Genomic DNA, 18580 nt, shown 5'->3' with positions numbered 1-18580 from the left:
CACTCAAACAGTAGGGACAACTGGACCAAAACAGACAAGGACCAGGTTGTTCAGGAATATTACTTCTGCTTATCAGGTCTTCAAGTAATAGAGCACTTTGTAAATACAGAAAAATAGTTATGTGTATAAATCATCCCTCTGTTTTGAGGTGGGAAAGACAGTGGTTTTTGAACTTCTTGCAGTTTTTTGTTCCCTTTTCAGCTTACAAAGCTCAGGGAATTTTCTTTACAAAAATGAAGGTCAAATCAGGAATTTGTTCATTTTAGAATCTGCTGTTTTCTTGAAATTATGTTAAAGCAGAGGAGAAAGTTTCCAAACTTCAGAGGAAAATCTTGTGCTGAAAAGTGTCTCTGGATCCCTACTTTTCAGAAGGAGCATTGGATATTTAAGATCTTATCCACTTTTTGAGTAGGCTTCTAAATCTGTTTTAAAATACTTAAACATAAGTTGTATTGTATTCACCCGGAACCAAAACACTCATTAATTTCAGAAAGCACTCAAATATATTAACTCATATTAGCTTCAGATGTTTCCATTAATGACCTCTGACTGTAAGGATTTGCATAATAAAATCTATCAGAATCTAGGTCATCCTTGACTCAGAGGCCTTTAATCCTTTAGACTCCACCAATCTCTGGAAAACCCTAATACAAAGAATCAGTCGATATTAATAAGATTAGGAAGATCTCTCAGGAACAAATCACAATAGGAACCTGATTCCAAAACCTCCTAGGTTATGTGCTACAACTAATAGCACGTGAAATAAATTGCTACCAAGCGCCATTTGTGAATGCCACAGCAATGGAAAGACCAATTCCATGTCACTGCAACACCACAGTCAGAACAGCTGTTATTCAAAAAACAGAAATCACATCCTGGTTGTCACTGCTCAGGAAATCAGTCCCTCTTAGGGCCTGATGTTTCATTCCAATGCAAGTATTTGACTGATTAAAAAAAAAATCCTGACTGTTAAAGCCCCAAATCACTGGATACCTTGTGCATCTCCAGTCCATGCTGTGACATACTCTAAGCTAGATAGCTTAGACCAAATAAACTATTCCCATTAAAATCTGACATACTGCACAGCACAACTTTTTTTTCATACTTGCAGAAATTGACTTTTTTATTCTTAGCACGAACAAAATTTGTGAGTACTTGTCCCATTCCCATACATCAAACTATTACTAAGGTACCACTTGATCCCATACAGGGGGTGTATGTAGATATGTGCAGATATTCCAGATATAGAAGCCATATTTTCACATCCACCTGTGGTGATTTTCACTAAGTTTGCCAGTCATGCATGCATCCAGAAAAGGAAACAACCTCTGCATTATGTTACTTAACAGGTACTAAACAAAAAAATATAGAATCCTAGAAAACAATACAGAAGTACCACAAAAGTAAATTTTGTTCTTCCTTCAGCAGATTTATGCTTTTATGTTTAATTGGATATGGAGAGCACAATGCATTAGTGGTAGCACCTGAATTAAGTCTATCAGGGGTCTGACATAAATCTGACCCATGCAAACTACATGTAAAAATGTCATAGTTGTTAGCTATGAGAAGTCCCAGGTAAGTACCTATCACTAAGGCTTTAATGCAGAAGTCCACAGTGGGTCCACAATTGAAGCTTTATTTATCAAGGCTGTACAAAAGAAAACTAATTCTTCTCTGATTACTAGAACAGTGGGAAAGAATGACATCCCTCCTTTCTTTTGGGTAGCATCTGGTGCCCCTCATGCATTTTGACAACAGCTTTTGCATCTTTCTTGGATATGAAACACAGACACTTTCCCTCCATCCAAGAGACAATACAGCTCTTTATTCCCAGCTACTTCATCTGATGAAATACCCTTCATTTTGCTCAAGTACTTAGTGAGACCACTTAACTGGAGGTCTGAAGGACACCTGTGCCTGTTACCTAAAAATTAATGCTTTTGACTTAGAAAAAGGAACCACTTTAAACAAAATCTAAAACCTAAAGAGCTTGCTAAGAAAATGTTGCCTGCATGATTGGAATAAATATTAAACACCCAATGCTTATATAGTGCTATTTGTAAATGACAGAGATGAGTTATAATCCCCTCAAAAGCAGTTTAAAAGCACTGAGTTATGAGAGCAGTACAAAGAACCAGTTCAAATCCAGGAGATTTACTGTGTACAGTATTTTTGCTAGTCTTAAAAACAAGAATGTTAATGGACACAAGCAACTTCCCAGGGTGTATGTTCTACCCCTTTATTATGTCAGAGAAGCATCATGGATTACAGGGCAGGCCCCAAAAGGATGCTGATGATAACTCAGGAAGAGAACATTGATCACAGCAATGAAGATTAGAGCAGAAGAATTCAGTGTCATGCAGGGACCCTGCTGCCACCCCACGAATTGCAATGTGAGGGTTCAGAAAACCAAGGGCAGGCTGAGAAAAACCCCCAAAACACACAATCAGAACTGCTCCAGAGAGAGATGTCCATCAACTCTATTTCCCTCTGTTACTATGACATTCTTATACAAGTCTATTCTATGGCAATAATATTTAGCTTTGTCATAATTTGCACTAGGAAGTCACACAGATCCCAAGTTCAGGTTAATTTATGGCAGATCTTCAGTCTGCACTTGTGTTAAGGCATCTGTTCAAATGCTGTTGTGCATCCAGCTTGACTGCACAGCCTTTACTAAACTGCCCCCACACCAACATGGTGGTGAAGATAAAACTTTCCAGTGCAATTAACCTTCATCAGGTTGTATTTATTCACACTTAGAGTGCATTCAGGCCTGTTTCAGTTGAGAGAACTGAGGGTTGCTGTAAATTGGAAGCATATTTCAGCAACATTGTCCAAAGTCACATTCAAACCCTCAAGAAAACATCAGCAGACACACAGATAACAAGGTCTGTAATGATGAGCTACAAAGTGACCTCATGCCACCAGCAAAGTGTCACATGATGGCAGCACACCTAATAAAAGGTGACAGGATGGGATATGACTAGACACTACATATGAAATGCCACAATCTATGACTTACACAGTAAGACACAACTGATGAGACTCCCTGCTGCAAGACCTAATGTTACCAGATACCACCAAACTGGTTGGGAAGAAATGTCAAGTAGAAAAGGAACATCCTGTGAAAAAACCCATCTGATCTCTCCGTAACCTCTTTCTTGCTTTTTTTCCTTTTCCTCGCCAATTTCTTGACATTCATCCTTGGTTGGGCTGCATCTGGTGCTTCTGTATGCTCAGGCTTTTTAATTAGTCACCTTGCTTGTGGCAAAAGGATTTGCACTGCCTAAACATATGATGCTTTTTCCAAGTCCTGCATGGACCAGATTGATATAGAACAAAATAATCTCCTCTCAAGAGAAACATGATTTGGGTAGATAGGCTTATATCAGGGAGTGTGTAGATCCCCAGCCCAAGGTCATGTTATTGTAATTCAGGGACTATTTGATCTAGAAGAGAAAATTGATTTATAAGTGAAGAATCAAATCCATATGTTCTATGCTTCTTCTGCCACCATCACGAATTGTAAAAGCATGTTTCTCTTCTAGTATAACTTTAATATGTTATTTGTAATTAGGAATATGGTTGTAATTAACTTCAGTAACTGTAATAATTCTCAAATTTTGCACTTGATCGTACTGGCTTAGAAAAGTTCTTCCTGCATTGGAAGATTTCCTCAGTTTTACACCAGTGTGATACAGTACAGCTTGGTGCAGGAGAAGCTTCCCACACTACAAATGTGGCAATCTACTAAAATAAATGCAGGTACCACTACATTCTCCTGTATATTGTTCATTGGCTCTAAACATCACTTCTCAAGTGGAAGCTGCAGCACTTCCTCTGTGCCTTTTCCAGTGGCTGGCTGTATCTGTCACTCACAGTCTTACCCTGATCTGCTGCTTTGAGCCTTTTGTAACTTTGTGCACTATGCCCTGGGAGTTGCAGAAATAAATAATTTGTGACAATTCTGATTCATTCTGAAACATACTAAGGACTTAAAAAACTGCATGACTTTTCTTTAGCCAGTCAGTCTTGTTGGATTCATTGTCTTGAGCCACTCCACTGACACCATTTTCAACTAGACAAATAGACTCCAGTGCAGAGATGTACTTCAGATGAAAGACAGAAGGTGTCTTTTTGAGTGATGAGTGAATTACAGGAGTGTACCTGTATGGCTTTGATGAAGATTTACTCAGTACACAAATTATTGCAGGCTGCCCACTCTGGTGCCTTTGTACACAGCACTGAAGCCCACACACTGGAACTGGGAGAAGCTCATCTTCCTCAGCTTCAGGAAATCAGAACGGGCAGACATGTCTAATAAAAGAGTGCTTTACGAGAGTTGGCACATACTGTTTAAAGATGCTCATAAAACTCCCTTTTAGCTGCAGCATGAACCACTGTTACCTGCAAAGTGAGGCATACAGGCTGCAGAACCATTTCCACAACACACAAAACACATGCAAGGGCCTCAAAAGCCAAGGAAAGTATTTGAGTGGAGCCACTGGTCTGTAACAGTGCTGGTGGATAACAAGTTATGAACTTAAATGAAGTCTACAGAGATCCTTTGGCTAGCACATGGTGGAAGGACAGAAAGAACTTCTCTTCCATGCACAGGTTTGACTTTCTGACATTTGGTTTATGTGGCTGCATTTAAAAGCATTTAATTCTCATTACTTTGATTCTGTCTCTTACCAATCTTTTGCCATCACAGATGGCAGAATTTTATTCACTAGTGGTCTGGCTGTGCTTCAAACTCCCCTGCTCAAAAGCAGGATGTGCTGCCAGGATACCACAGCTCTTTTCTTTCCCAGCTACTTAATCCTTCATTAAAAAAAACTTGCTTCTGGGCAACAAATGGACAGGAAAGAAGGGCACCCTGTACCACCGCAGCTGTCCTGGTTCCTCAGTCCCCGATCTTTGATAGCTTTACAGACAAGATTTAGCTCTGCAAAAAAACCACCAAAGTTAATGACTGCTGAATGGCATTTTGGTCCAGACCACAGTCTACCCTCTGGAGTTGGAGGGGGATTTGCTTTTATTTTGTTGCTTCATGGTAATTGATTGCTGATAGCCCAGAGCTTGTTTGGATAATTTTGATGTTTTAGCTTTCCTTCTTTTTTTGAAATCTGAAATATAATATGAGAAAAGGAACAAAAGTGCTGTCCAGACAGGAACAGTGTGTTAAGACAAACACATGTTCAGAGAGCAAGACCTCTTCAGAACTTCCAGAAGCAGCCAGCAAGTGGAGTTGCTAAACTGAATATCCCCTGCATCACAGATCTTTATTATCTAGTGGGCAATTGCTCTGTAAAGTCAATATTAGCAGCAAAAGTCAAACAACAAATTTTTAGGTTCAGTAACATTAACTTTGATTCCTGTGTCAATTCACAGTGAGTGACAGGATTACAGGATATATTCCAGAACCACTGTCATGTTTGCTCCATGATTAACTTCAATATATTCTGCCAGCTCTTCTGATGGGAGCCAATGGCAGCTGCCCTCAGTCCCGTGAGCTTTCTGCTCCCTGTGCCCCAGCAGCTCTGCCTCAAAGTGAAGAACAAGCCCTGTCAGAATTAGTGATCTACACTGAAGTAATCTCCTAATCACAATATTCAATTCAAGCAGAGAAAATTTAATTTCACAGGTCTTGGTTATCAAGCAAAATTAAGTTAGCAGTGCCTGCAAAAAACACTGTTACCATTCCTGACTGATAGGACAGACCCACTCCATTACCCAGCTGAGTAACTCCACTGATGTCTGTGGGGTGACCAAGGTGACCTGCTGACCACAAATAATGTAAGTTATAGTATAGGAAACTGTCTGACACTTAATGGTCCAGCACTTAGCTCTCACTTTCTCACACCCTTATCAGACAAGATTTTCATAGTGAAACTTTCCATACCAGGTGTCTGCCTAAGGCTGAATTTGATGAATTTTGAGTTAAAAGGGCCAGAATGACAGGAAAGGACAAAAAAGGTATTTTGCCTGTGTTAGTTTTAGTTCTGTTTAATGAGATGCTCCAGATCCTCAATGCTTTTAAGCAAGGGTTTGAAATTTTGCAGGGCTTAGCCTTGATGTCAAGAATACACATTATGTCATGCATGTGAAAATTTTCCCAAATTTGATCACTCAGTAGACCTCTGCCAAGTTCCAGTTTGCACACGTTCATAGTAACCTGTGAGGAATCTGGCAGTTCCTTTTTCTCAGCATTATATATTTCTGAGCATATTCATCCCCCATTGTGTGGGCCAGGTAGAAGACATGGCAGGTTCCACATGGAATTGCCTGCACCAAGCATCTTCTCCTGCTGCCCTTCTGACCCACTAAAGAACAACAGTGCACAGGGCACATGGTCTGAAACACACAGTTCTCTGCCTCTCTGGTTTTTTTCATGCTGGACTCAACACAGAACTGGTAATCTGAGGCCCATTGACAAATGAGAAACCTAGAGGTGGTAAGACGTTTTTCATGCTCCAAAGAACTATGAAACAATTGCAGAATTGTTTTATAGTTTAGTTAAGCCCCATATACTATAAATGGATCTAAATTCAGTGAAGTTCCTTCTCATTTTTAAGTTAGCAACTGCATCACCAGCCAATACAAGAAGTAACACAACCTAAATCATCACTTAATTATGCAAGAGGATTTAAAAAGTTTTTAATTATACAGAAGTGCTCACAGTGCTCTTTTCAGTCTACATTTTAATACTTGGAAATGTAAAGTACACTGCAGAACCTTAAGTATAAAACTGTGAGACACAAAAATATTAAGATTAAGACAATGAATTGCAAGATGTTTTCTTATGTTTCTTGAGAGTTTTGAGCCTTCAGGGTGTGATTTTATGACATCTGCAACCTCTTCCCCAGGAAGCTCAAAAATTATTCTCTTTGAAACAAAATCAAATGGCAGCCAAGAATCCTCTATCATCATTTGATCCTAAAGCCAAAAGTGCACAGGAAAACATCAACTATCATGAGATTTGTGATAAAAGTGCAAGATCTGACAATCCTGACAATAATTGATTCAGATTTGAAGAAAGAACCTAAATTCAATTACACTTAATCCTGAGAGAAATTATTCAGGTATGAGTCTGCTGAATGCATTTATCCCAGTGATAATATTTATAACTTTACCCTGCCATCCAGATAATTGGATTTGATTCCCATGGTACCAGGTTTCTGCTCACGCCATCAGAAATGCTTTGGTCCAAAAGGGTATAAAAATGTTGGCTACAAACTAGAGGAGCATAATGAATGCTACAGGACAGTGGGACACACAAAATTTTGTTTATAGTCATGGCAATAGGACACCCACATTACTCAAGAGTTTTGCCACCAACAATCACGTATAGGACTGCTTCCAATTTATGCCTCTAAAGTGTTATTACCACACAAAAAAGTCCTTATTTCAGCCTACTGTATGTATTGTTCAATAAGGTCACTTAAAAAAAAATCAAAATAATTGTTACACTTAATTGACTGTTTTTGATATTCCTTCAACTCTGAGTCAGTGTTTAGCAGAAGGGATCCTCTTTAATGCCTTCACATGAAATAAGCAGTGACTCAAGTCTATTGCAGTATAAAAAAGCCACTCTGAACTGACATTACCCACGGGGATATCTGTATTTAAATGCCTCCCTAATTCAACACTACCTATTGTCCTGAAGAAAATGCAGGAAGACTGACTACAAAAGGAAACATTTCTTTGACAAGAGAAAAAAAGTAGGAGCAGTTAAAAGTTTCTCAGGTGGTGGAAATCTGAGCAGTTGCATGTGGAGATGAAGAGGTGGGCAGAGTACAGGTGAAGCAGTGAGAAGTTCACAGTCAATGAACTCATCCACACCTGGGAATTACCACATCAGAAACACAATTAACCTGTGCTAGGAACACTGTCAGAAGAAACATGTTCATTGCAGGAAGATACTTAGAATATTTCCAAAAGAAGAAAAAGTGTCAGTAAGACCAATTCTTTCTACTTATCATTTCACCAGTTGTGTCTCAATAGTTTAATACAGTATGAAATAATGAGGATTTGTGGAGCTTAGATGAAAAATGCATCTAGGCCATACTTTCTTGCATCAGGGCCAAAAAAATATGAAGGGAACTTTTTTTCATTTCCAGGGATGTAAGAGAAAGAGCTGTTCATAGTTTAAGAAATAGTTTTAGGAACTACAAAGGATGAAATTAATAATGATAGGTATTATTGAGTAAGTGATAATGTCTTCTAGAATAATGCAAAATGTGTCAGGTGTTAAGCAGATTAACATAGCAACCAAACTGCTTTCTCCTCACTCCAAGACACTCCCAGGTGATGGGTTTGGATGGTCATAGCAAATCCAGCCTCAGGCTCAGCATGGCACATAGGAGGGCAAGGGAGACCTGTATGAGCATCAGGACTGGAATGGCTCCTGGTAAACACCAGGAATAGCTTCAGATCTCCCACTGCAACAAAAGGATTCTTTGCCTTGACATCTGCTGTGATTTAAATTGATCTGTTATTACTTAAATTTACCCATTTTATTGTTTATATTGAGGAGTGACAATTACATTGATTAACTTGCCATTTTACAATAGACAAGAAGGGTCAAGCAATGACTCATTCCTACCTAAGCCAATCTATTTATAGTATAAAAAGGCAAACACAGATACAAACACGTGCTAAGGCTCTCCTGTTATAATGCTTTCCCCTTTGTACCAATCCCTCCCGGCAGTCTTTTGTTATTTCACTGTGTCTGTGGGGATTCCTACAGCTGGCAGACACTAAAACCACAGCAACTTCCTCACTTAATAGTTTTGGCAGAAAACCCCAAGATACTGAGTTGTGTGGGTTTCACCAGTGCAGAAACATGTCACTGAGGAGTCAGGTGGTGGCACACAGTGAAAATTACTTCAGAAAAACAGTGTTTGGCTGCTACAGGAGTGAATTAACACAGGGGTAAGTAAATGAAAACTCCCCCTTGCAGATCTCCTGGGCATCCTCAGGCTTTGGGGGACTCTTGAAGACTGAAGAGCTTTATCAACCCAACGGCTGTCATTCATTATGATGGACATGGATTCCTGTGTCCACCTGACCTTGCTGTTGTCCCAGCAATGCTACAGCTCCCTTCACTGTCCCTCTGGAGATGGAGCCACAGAATCATAGAATAGTTTGGGTTGGAAGGGACCTCTATAGGAGAGAGTCACCCAGAATCTGTCCACTCTGGGTCTCATAAAAAAGACATGAATTAATTACTGAACTTTCTAAAAAGACATCACAGAACCAATCTGTCTCATGGGAAAACATTAATGAGGCAAAGACTTAGCATTTACTCTAAAGAACATTTTATCTAGAGAACAGCACTGATGCTATCACAGGAGACTGGTTTTTAAAATATTTTTTTTTAAATGTGAATTTTTTATACATCTGCATTTTTATTCACCAAAACAGAGCTCATTAAAATCAGGTGTGTAGAGCAGGCGAAGTCCCTTCTTGTTGAAGAAGAACATGAGTTTAATGCACTGCAATCCTAGTCCCTTCATACAGGGAGGCTTTATTTCCCAAAGCCAAATTAGACTACACAATACCAGTGACTATCTTTTTTTTTACTAGTCATCACCTGCATAGGTGAATCAAGGTTAATCACAGCAGGAAACTGCTATGAATTAATTTTTACTGAGGAAATAACCAATTAAGTTTCCCCCGTGTCAAACCAGCATAGCTGCAAGTGTTTGAGCAGCTCTGGGAACAACAGCATTATCCACAAGCTGAAAGTAAACTACATCTTAGTATATTACAGAAGCACGATGTAAAAGAAAAGCCTTCATCTATCAACAGCTATAGCATGCTGTAAACTCCATCTTCCATACACATATAAATAAATGTATGCATGTACCTTCTACTTCAGGGGCTCCCCAACACACTGGAGCCTGATATATGCAACTTGTTTTTAACATGTAAAGCAACAAGCACAGGCAAAGCTTTCAGCTTCTCACAGTATCTTCCTGATCAAGCATGCTTTCATAAACAGATGCTGCAGAGTATGAAAACAACCATCCTGACTAATTCCATCTCTCTCAGCAGAAACCCTATCTTTAAAAGTCACTCACCACTGAATGGCCTTTGGACTGCAGAAAATGTGAAGTATGCTTTAATTACATCCCCAGTGGCCTCCCATTTGATGTCCTGTCCACTGTATCTCCTCTGGCAAGTCAGTCTTATCTCTGGATATTTTTCAATTACACTAAACAGCATTTATTCAGATCCTCACTGATTCACTGTATCAGTATGTGGCTGTTTTTTCGTTAACAATTGTTTTGAAAAAATCAAGTTTGCCTCATTAAACAATGTAAGATTTCTAGTAATGCATAATGATATTGCATACATTAATTAACAATACATTTAAATGGAATCCTCAGAGGATCATGCTGCTGACATGTTTATACTTAAAGTGTTAATATCAACTCACATTCTTACAAGAGAATTCTTGCTTTCTAGCAATACATTCTAGTTGCAATTAAGCACTACTTGATATGGTGTCGCTGTATTTTAGTGTACTGTAACATTTGTATGTTTTATTCACATTTCCTCCTTACAACAGTTACTCATATGCATGAAATGAACTGGATCATATCAACCCTGTGTGGTGAAAATGCCTTTTCTCTGTAATCTGAGTTTTCAGGCAGCCTCTTGCAGAGCTCTACAATACACAGCAAACTTCTCTCATGCACATCTTACCTCTTTGGTGTGGGTGTGGAAGGAGACTGACATGTCCAAGAGAAGTTTCCTCTGTTCCACCCTCCGGACAAAGTCCTGAATCCGAACTTCCAGATGCCGAGCTGCTTTATAGATCTCTTCAGGGTCACATTCCCCGGTCTGAGCCAACTGCTCTGCAGCCTCCAGGAGCTTGTCTGCATTGGTGTACGTATTCTACCAGCAAACAAAGCAAGAAACACGGTATGAGAAACACAACTGTGCTAAGTAAACCCCTGAAAGAGGCTGTTTATCCTTTAGGCATGAAAGCAAGTGATTACCAGAGTTTTAAAACAATGGCAATATTTCCTAGTGGCATTGCCATCTGTGAAAGGAGAATGTACAAAGCTACGTAGACTAACCCCTGAGTACACATGAAATAATTCCTTATTTGAAACATACCACCCCAACCCAATCCTGCCAGGCACAGCAATAGGACTTCCCACGTGTTTATTTCCAAGTTCCCTGCAATTTCTCAAAGATAATGCAATGAAGCAAGTGGGACTGACCAGCTGAGAAGGCGACAGTGACTCACATGGCACAGCCACCAGCCCGCTGCAATGGCCTCCCAGCTGCTCTCACATTACAGCATGCAATCATCTTAGCCAGAGATGTCTCAGCCCCAATAAATATCTGCCTTTCACTGGCTTTTGTGAGACAGACCATGTCTTCAAGCTTCTTCTATGCCTTTTTCCCCTTGTCTACTGTTCTGCATCATATTTTTAGATGGAGTCCATGTGATTTGCTTGCAACTGCCAGAATGTAATGCTCCTTTCCAGTTTGCCCAGGGCACGTACCTGCCCTGCATTACACAAGAATTTGCACACTGCACTGTCCTGAGTAGATTTACTCCACAACCATGGCCTTTATGATATGAGGTGTATGACTCCTACTTCACAGAGAGAGAACTGAAGAACCCAGAAGCAAATTAATGTACCCAAGACATGCCAGACTGCCAAGTAAGAGAGGGGAATTTCACCCAGCTTACCTCAGGTTTCAAGCTACCTGCCCATCCTTTCTCTCTTTTTCACATCTCTGGAAAACACTAGAGAGACTCATGAATAGGAGGAGAAATGGAAAGTGAGTGCAGTCATCTTCTCCAGAACCATGGAGCTATGCCTGTCAGCTGTGTTTTGCAAACTAAACAGGGCCAGCTCTTGCTGTCATATAAAAGCTTTCTTCACTCAGGATGAGGCCAATAGCTCTTTGGTATTCAACACTTAACAAAAATGAGACACAAAAATATCAGCTTAAGGGTGTTTCAATTACTGGGCTAGATCTTTGGAATTACTTGGCATTGGCTTGAGACTGCTCTCACTAGGAATTTTAACCTCTGTTTCAATAGTAGAATTCCTTATCAAAATCCTCCTCAGTTTAAATCACTAACTTGATGTATATACACGAAATATCTTTGAATACTGTGGACACGTGTACTTCTGAGCGCTACCTGAACACTGTCACAAATAAAAAACATGAATCAAGCTATGTTGTTCCTCCTTAGATAATATTCTGCTGCAGTCAACAGTTGTTTTTTGAGAAAATGTTCAATACAGAGATGGAGCACTGACCTCCAAGTGTTTAATGGGGGAAAATATTTCCAGTTATAAAAAGAAAAGAGAAAACATCTCATTCACTGTTCATTTTCCCAGTTTCTGAGGGCTGACTATAAATATCCGGTATTTGCATTTCTCCTTTTAGACTGTGAAGAACATATTTAAGACAGTTTTGTTACCAATAGTAAATTTTTATTCCCTCACTTTCAGGCTACTGCTATAATGGTTAGGCTGTTAACGGCAGCAAAACTTTATGTTTTAATAATCATTTTTTGGAAACCTCTTTAGCTGAGAGTTTGTAAAAAATGTTCCATTTAATGTGATCTGAATTAAGGTCCAGTTTCACTTAACAGAATCCTTTCTGAATGATCCTCTTCCAATAGTATTTGGAGCAGATGCCAAAACTAGCACAATTTTTCAAAGTCTAGTCCACTCCAGGGTTTTTCACACATTACCACTACAACAGCTCACACACCAATCCAGCTCCCTGAGCAGAAGACTGTTCTTGCTTTTATGTGTATTATGCAGCATACTTGTAAATGCCTCCCCTCTCTCCTTGTAGTATGGATTTGGGACACAAAACAGTTTTGTTGAAATACAGCTTTGCTGCATTTGTGCCTAACATATTTAGGTCCATCTCTGCTGAAAGCCATTACAGTTTACTGACTCCAACATGTGCTGTGTTGAATTACCTGTGATGAGATCACTGATACAATGGCCAGATGTAAATACACTGGTGAAAAGGGTGTAGGCTGGACCCTAGACCTGCCCCTTTGGAGTAGAAAGAATGCAGACTGGCCTCAACAGAGGCTCTGGCCTCACTGCACAGGCAATAAAAGATGTACCAGCCCCTTTGAATTGCACAGAGTTCTCCAAAAGCAAAAGGGATTTTCTGCAGTGAAGCTGATTGGATGTGGAAGGAGCCACACTCAGTGTTTTTTCCCTGGGCTTTGACAGGCACTGTCAGCATACAAGGATGCTTCCCTGAAGAATGCATACCTAATTTTGGATGTTTGCATAAATGTGTCACGCACAAAAGGCTTTAACACAGCATATTTTGAGTATGAAGACATTTTTCTTCACCTCTTTTTCTGTCTTTGTCCATTGAGGTCACAAGTAAGTCTCTGGATTTTAAAAACAGGTGCAGTTTTTGACGGGAAAAACAACTAATGGTTATACTCCTGCCATTCTAGAAGGAAGGCCTGGTGCTGAGAGATTTCCAGCTCACTGTTGCAGATTTAAGAGATTTTGATACGTTTCAGATAAGCAGCCACATTTGGGAGTTACCCACCCTCGCCTTGAACTTCTGAGCTTGATGTGCTCATCAGAGGACAGTCCTCTCTTGTCAGCTATTGACACGCATGCACAGCACAGGCCAAATAAGCCAGAGGTTGCTCATTTGCTGAGGGCTTGCTCTACTTCTGTTTGTTTGCTTAAAGTGCACATAAATCATACCAGATGTGGTTACACATATCAAATATTTTCATGTACATCTATTTCTCTACAAGTATCGAAGCAAAGCTCTGCTGAACCTGAGAGCTTCATCCTGGTTGGTGCTGTAATGCTGCACTGCTTCCCTGCTCCCTACATTTTCATCCTGAGCTTGCTGTCTTGTTAGTGAGCTCCTTGGGGTACAGACCCTTATTTTATTTGTTTGAAGCACTTCATACTTTTTTTTGGTGTGATATAACTCTGGATAAGGCAGGGTGAGAATCCACAAAAGAATTAAGTTCTACTGGGAAGAAAAGCATTAAATGCCTCCTTATCCCACCAACCGCAGCCAGAAGAGGTTAGTTCAGATTCCCAGCCCTCCTGAGGTGTGGCAGGAACACAGGATCTGGCACATCTCCAATCTGGCATTACGATTCAAAACTTTGGAAGAAGGTAAGATCTAATGCAATTGCAGAAGCAAATTTTTGCTACTAGAAGGACAATCATGGCTGTCCCCTTTTTGCAAACTGCAGACCCATGAAGGTTTGCTGTAGTATCCTGAAGAAGGTGACACCAAAAATCCCTACAGAAGGGAGATCCCATGAAGAATCTCTCCTCTTTATCTGTGGAGATTGGTTCCTCAAAACCAACAATAGCACAACTTATCCGGAAAAAAAAATAACCCATGAGTTACAAAATTATATGCTTTCTGAAAATTTAGGGTTGTGTTGAATTTTTTCTTAATACTGACAGAACTGTCATGTGTAAACCCTTGAGATTCTTGGTGAACTGCTAACTGGCATTCCACACTTCTGCACCATTTCATGCACAAACCAACTTCCACATCCTATCTCTTAATAATCTTTGTAGACCAATCTTTGCATAATGACCTATTTCTATCACAAAATCTGCAAACACAAGGAAATCTATCTATCTATCTATCTGTCTTTGTGATCTTCCTCACATTTTTAAGGTACTAACCAATTTAATGCATCATCTTGGTTTTGGTCCATGTGCTTTTATAGAAAATTATTCCATGTAATTTTTATCTATGGCTAGGAACTACACATGTAACTAATTTATTGCTGCGTGTTTCTAGGCTTATTACATTGAAAATAGCTGTGTCTAGTGATAGTCCAGGGCAGAGTTCATGCCCTGAATCTGGACAATTTTTTACAGAACAATCTGCCCCTGCAGATTGTAAAACTCTTTTACAGCTGTTTATTTTATTTGAAGGATTTCCAGGGTAACTGTCTCAGAGTTCTCCAAAGCATAGTGAGCCATTCCCATTAGCCAGAGAAAGATGTTTGTTGTAAACATCAGGAGAAACATAAGAGGGGAACAGGGCAGGTGATCAGGTACATGATCACATTAAACACAAACTACAAGCTCTTCACTTCCCAAGTAGATGTTGAGATAAGGTAGTCCTAGTCTGTATTACCAAGTTCTGGGGCTGTGCAAGGCAGTTCCAGACAAAGGTTCCTTGTATTGATTCAGAGAGCTTTGTCACCTGGGTTTTACAATGAAAAAGGTTTGGAAGAAATGACATCTCTGGAGGCCAGGAAGTTCCAGCCAGAGAGAGAAAGAGGACTAGCTTAGATCTGATATTCTTGACTAAAGATGAGTGATGTGAATCCCTTATTATGCCTGCAGGCTTAAGTTTAGGAGACTTATTAGGCTTGCTCTGATGTGATATCTCCTTTATGTTTAGAGTTGTGACTCAACTCTTACCAAAGATGAAATGTCTGTATCAGCACTCCTGCTGAGAAGTTGGGATGTCGAGACAAAGTTCAAAGCCTGATCCATCTCTTACTGAAAACAGTAAAAAGGATTTTACTGACTTCAGTGAGAACTGGGTCAGCCTTCTAACCATCTTCCCAAGATCACAGGAGAGAAAAAAATGGCAAAGGCCTAAAAATAGAACTCTGGAGGACTGGTACCTGTTCTGTGCATAGACAGTGAGCACAACTCCTGCCCAAAGAAACTACAGCATGATTCACATTGGCAAAACTATATAATTATGGAGCTGATTCTGCAGTTCTTGTCAAGCCTTATAAACTACTGTTATCCTTAATTATGAAGCTCAGTTACTGCTATCAGATCATTTGCTCAAACTACTTTGTTAAAATTAGCTCCAGTATTTGTTGAGGTTAAGTGATCTCACAGTCAGGCCTTTGTGGAGAATGATATCTTTAGTAACTTGATACTGTAAAGCTAAAATAAGTGACCACAATGAAACATTTCTTTGATAAATAAATCTGGGGTTTAAGGAAGCATCCATCTTTGTCAAAATTTCTCCTCCCTTAAGAAGGGCAAAGGCTAAGTGCATATGATGATTTAATATAAGTTGTGATTTAATTCCATTTGAATTGCACATAATCAAACCAAGACTTACATTCTTACTTGTGCTCTGTGGCTCTAATTCAAAACAGACTTACCAGGAATTAGAGTTACAGAAGTTACAGGCAGAACTTCTCTCAGAGGTCATGCAGCCACTTGCTCTGTCAGTACCAGATTGTTCCCCACTATACACCAGAATGGAAACATCTTCAGACCTTTTAAAAAACTATCCAGGCTAATGAAATTTCCATCAGCACCTTCTTCTTCAGACTGTTCTTCCCTTAAATATGGCAATTCATCTTCAGTTTTTCCTTATCATAATTTCACCCCAGTTCTCCTTGCACTGATGTCATGCTGACCCTGCCTACTTTGCACCTCCAGTAATTCCATTATTTCAGTGAATGGTATAAAAAAAATATGTATAATATATTGTATAGAAAATGTTTCAAATGCAAGCATATGGCATTTTTAAATATAAATTAGATATAAAATATTCCCAGGAATGACAAGGTGGATACAACCCAGAATCCTCACTGACCATTGAGAAGAACCAGGTACCTTTCCATGAATTGTTACTTTTCTTTATGATTTCTCCCTCAGGGTTCACACACAAACCAAGACGAATTTATTATTTGAATTTAAAAGAGTGACATTTACACATTACATCAACTGCTGAAATGCCAGATAAATTGATTAAAAGCTACCTTAGACCTTCAAACTAAAAAATAAGCAAGATTAGAATTAATAGCTGGAAATACATTAGCTAAAAGAATTCCTCTTTGTGCTACTTCATATTGATTGCTTACTTTAGATTAAAATAAAATGTTGGCTGTGGTGTATTTCATCCCATCAATTGTTCATCTCAATCAGGAGTGCACTCATACATCAAGTAGAAAACACTTCCATTACCACAATCATGCTAATTAACTCCAGTGTGATCACAACCATCATGCAATGAAATGCCAGTGAAATATATAGAGAAAAAAATGTTTCAAATTGCATTTAAAATCACACATCTCATCCAATATTAATAAGTGTGCAAAGACATCTGTGTGTACATAGCACAAAAACACAAAGAGCAAAAGCTTGCTTGGCAAAGATCTCCACTTTTCAGCCATCTTCAATGTCATTCTGAGACCAAGAGAAGTGGACAGCTGGGAAAGAAAATTACATGTAGGCACATTTTGTGTTTATAAGAATATTTCAGAGTTTTTTTTCCTGCCACCTCACTGCTCTTCTGGTAAAAGCATATCCAAGCAGACTATTAAAATGAGGTTAAATACTCCCACTGTTTCAATATTTGATGGTCTTTACAAAGGTCTTTAAGAATTAGGGAAGATATCTGAAACTGATGATTATTGGCTAGGTTTTATTCTAGTATTTTTTCCTTGGTAATGTACATGAAAATAGCTTGTTCCCTTCACTTTGGGAACATCCTTGTACAGGAACAGGAATGTGAAAGTGAGCAGCAGCAAGGAAAGAAGGACAAAGAAGACAACAAAACAGTAGTTTTGGTGCCAAACACAAAACCAAACTCGTATTGCTTGGTGTTATGCAGCACAGGGAGCGCATCACTAAAACAGAATTATCACTGCCCAATTTCATAATTAACTTGCAGAGGGTACAACTGAGAGCTGCTCAAGTGACTGTATGGTAACTGAGCCTTTGAAATCCAGAAAAATGAGGAAAGCATTTTCTTTTGTGGAAATGACAAGGGAGCACAAGAAGGAAAACTGTCAGGAGTGAAATGCAACTTCTTTTGAAAGCTTCTTAAATGATTAATATCATCAAAAACCCCAGATGGTTCACAGCAAAGCTCCACAACTTCTTTATGATCGTGGCAAAAGGGAAGGCAGCTGGAGAAATAAACATGGAGCAGCTCCAAGGTGAGCAGCAATCCAGGAGGGTATGGTATTGTTTTCTGTCCCAAAAGCTCAGATCACATCTTCCCTGAGCCCTACAGACATGAGTACAATCATGACAGCTTTATCAAGTCCGGTCTCTGGAACTGAAATAACTCCAGACATTCTGGGTTTAATATCAGGCTCATGGTTTGGAGATTTCAAAGACAAACCATGACAGTGTTAAAAGGCTTTGGACTGTCAGCAGCACTGGGAAAAGCCAGCACCAAGTACAACTGGCATCATGGTTGCCTTGAAAACAAAAGTAGAAATATGCGAGAATGTGAATTCTGTGTCTATATTTTTATAAAACCTACTTTATTTAAAGACAGCAAAGCATTTCCTTTCTGTTTCCCCCACAACCACTACCCTGACCCAGTTGTGCTCTTATTTCCATTAATATGAAGATGGGTTATAACACCTTTCCTGAAGCCCATTTGGAGTGGCATGGGATATACATGACATAACAATCATTCTTTCTCTCTGGTAATATATGACAAAAACGCAACACAGGCTGCTGCAAAAAGGTAAGTGTACCACTAATGCACCACAGGACCTCCAGATTTGCAGTGAACTCTTTTTTTTTTGCCATAAGTGAAAGGCCATCTTTGAGAAGCAAAC

At 39.4% G+C, this 18580-nt stretch overlaps 1 protein-coding gene across 32 annotated transcripts in view; it reads right to left on the bottom strand.

Annotated features, from left to right (window-relative positions):
* The window catches only part of KALRN (kalirin RhoGEF kinase), a 501085-nt gene that overhangs the window by 183690 nt on the left and 298815 nt on the right, over positions 1-18580 (bottom strand). For all 32 annotated transcript variants that reach the window (XR_015289279.1, XR_015289280.1, XM_086897893.1 and 29 more), the window contains one exon: positions 10720-10911. Coding sequence is in view for 30 of the 32 variants with exons in the window: in XM_086897893.1 (XP_086754019.1) it covers positions 10720-10911 (192 nt within the window). In the remaining 2 variants the exon portion in view is untranslated. The remainder of the gene's footprint in view (positions 1-10719; positions 10912-18580) is intronic.

Source organism: Cyanistes caeruleus, chromosome 7, assembly GCF_971803275.1.
Source record: "Cyanistes caeruleus chromosome 7, bCyaCae1.hap1.1, whole genome shotgun sequence".
Classification (NCBI taxonomy): Eukaryota; Metazoa; Chordata; class Aves; order Passeriformes; family Paridae; genus Cyanistes; species Cyanistes caeruleus.
The sequence above is the reverse complement of the archived record's forward strand: the minus strand, read 5'-3'. Positions and strand labels throughout refer to the sequence as shown.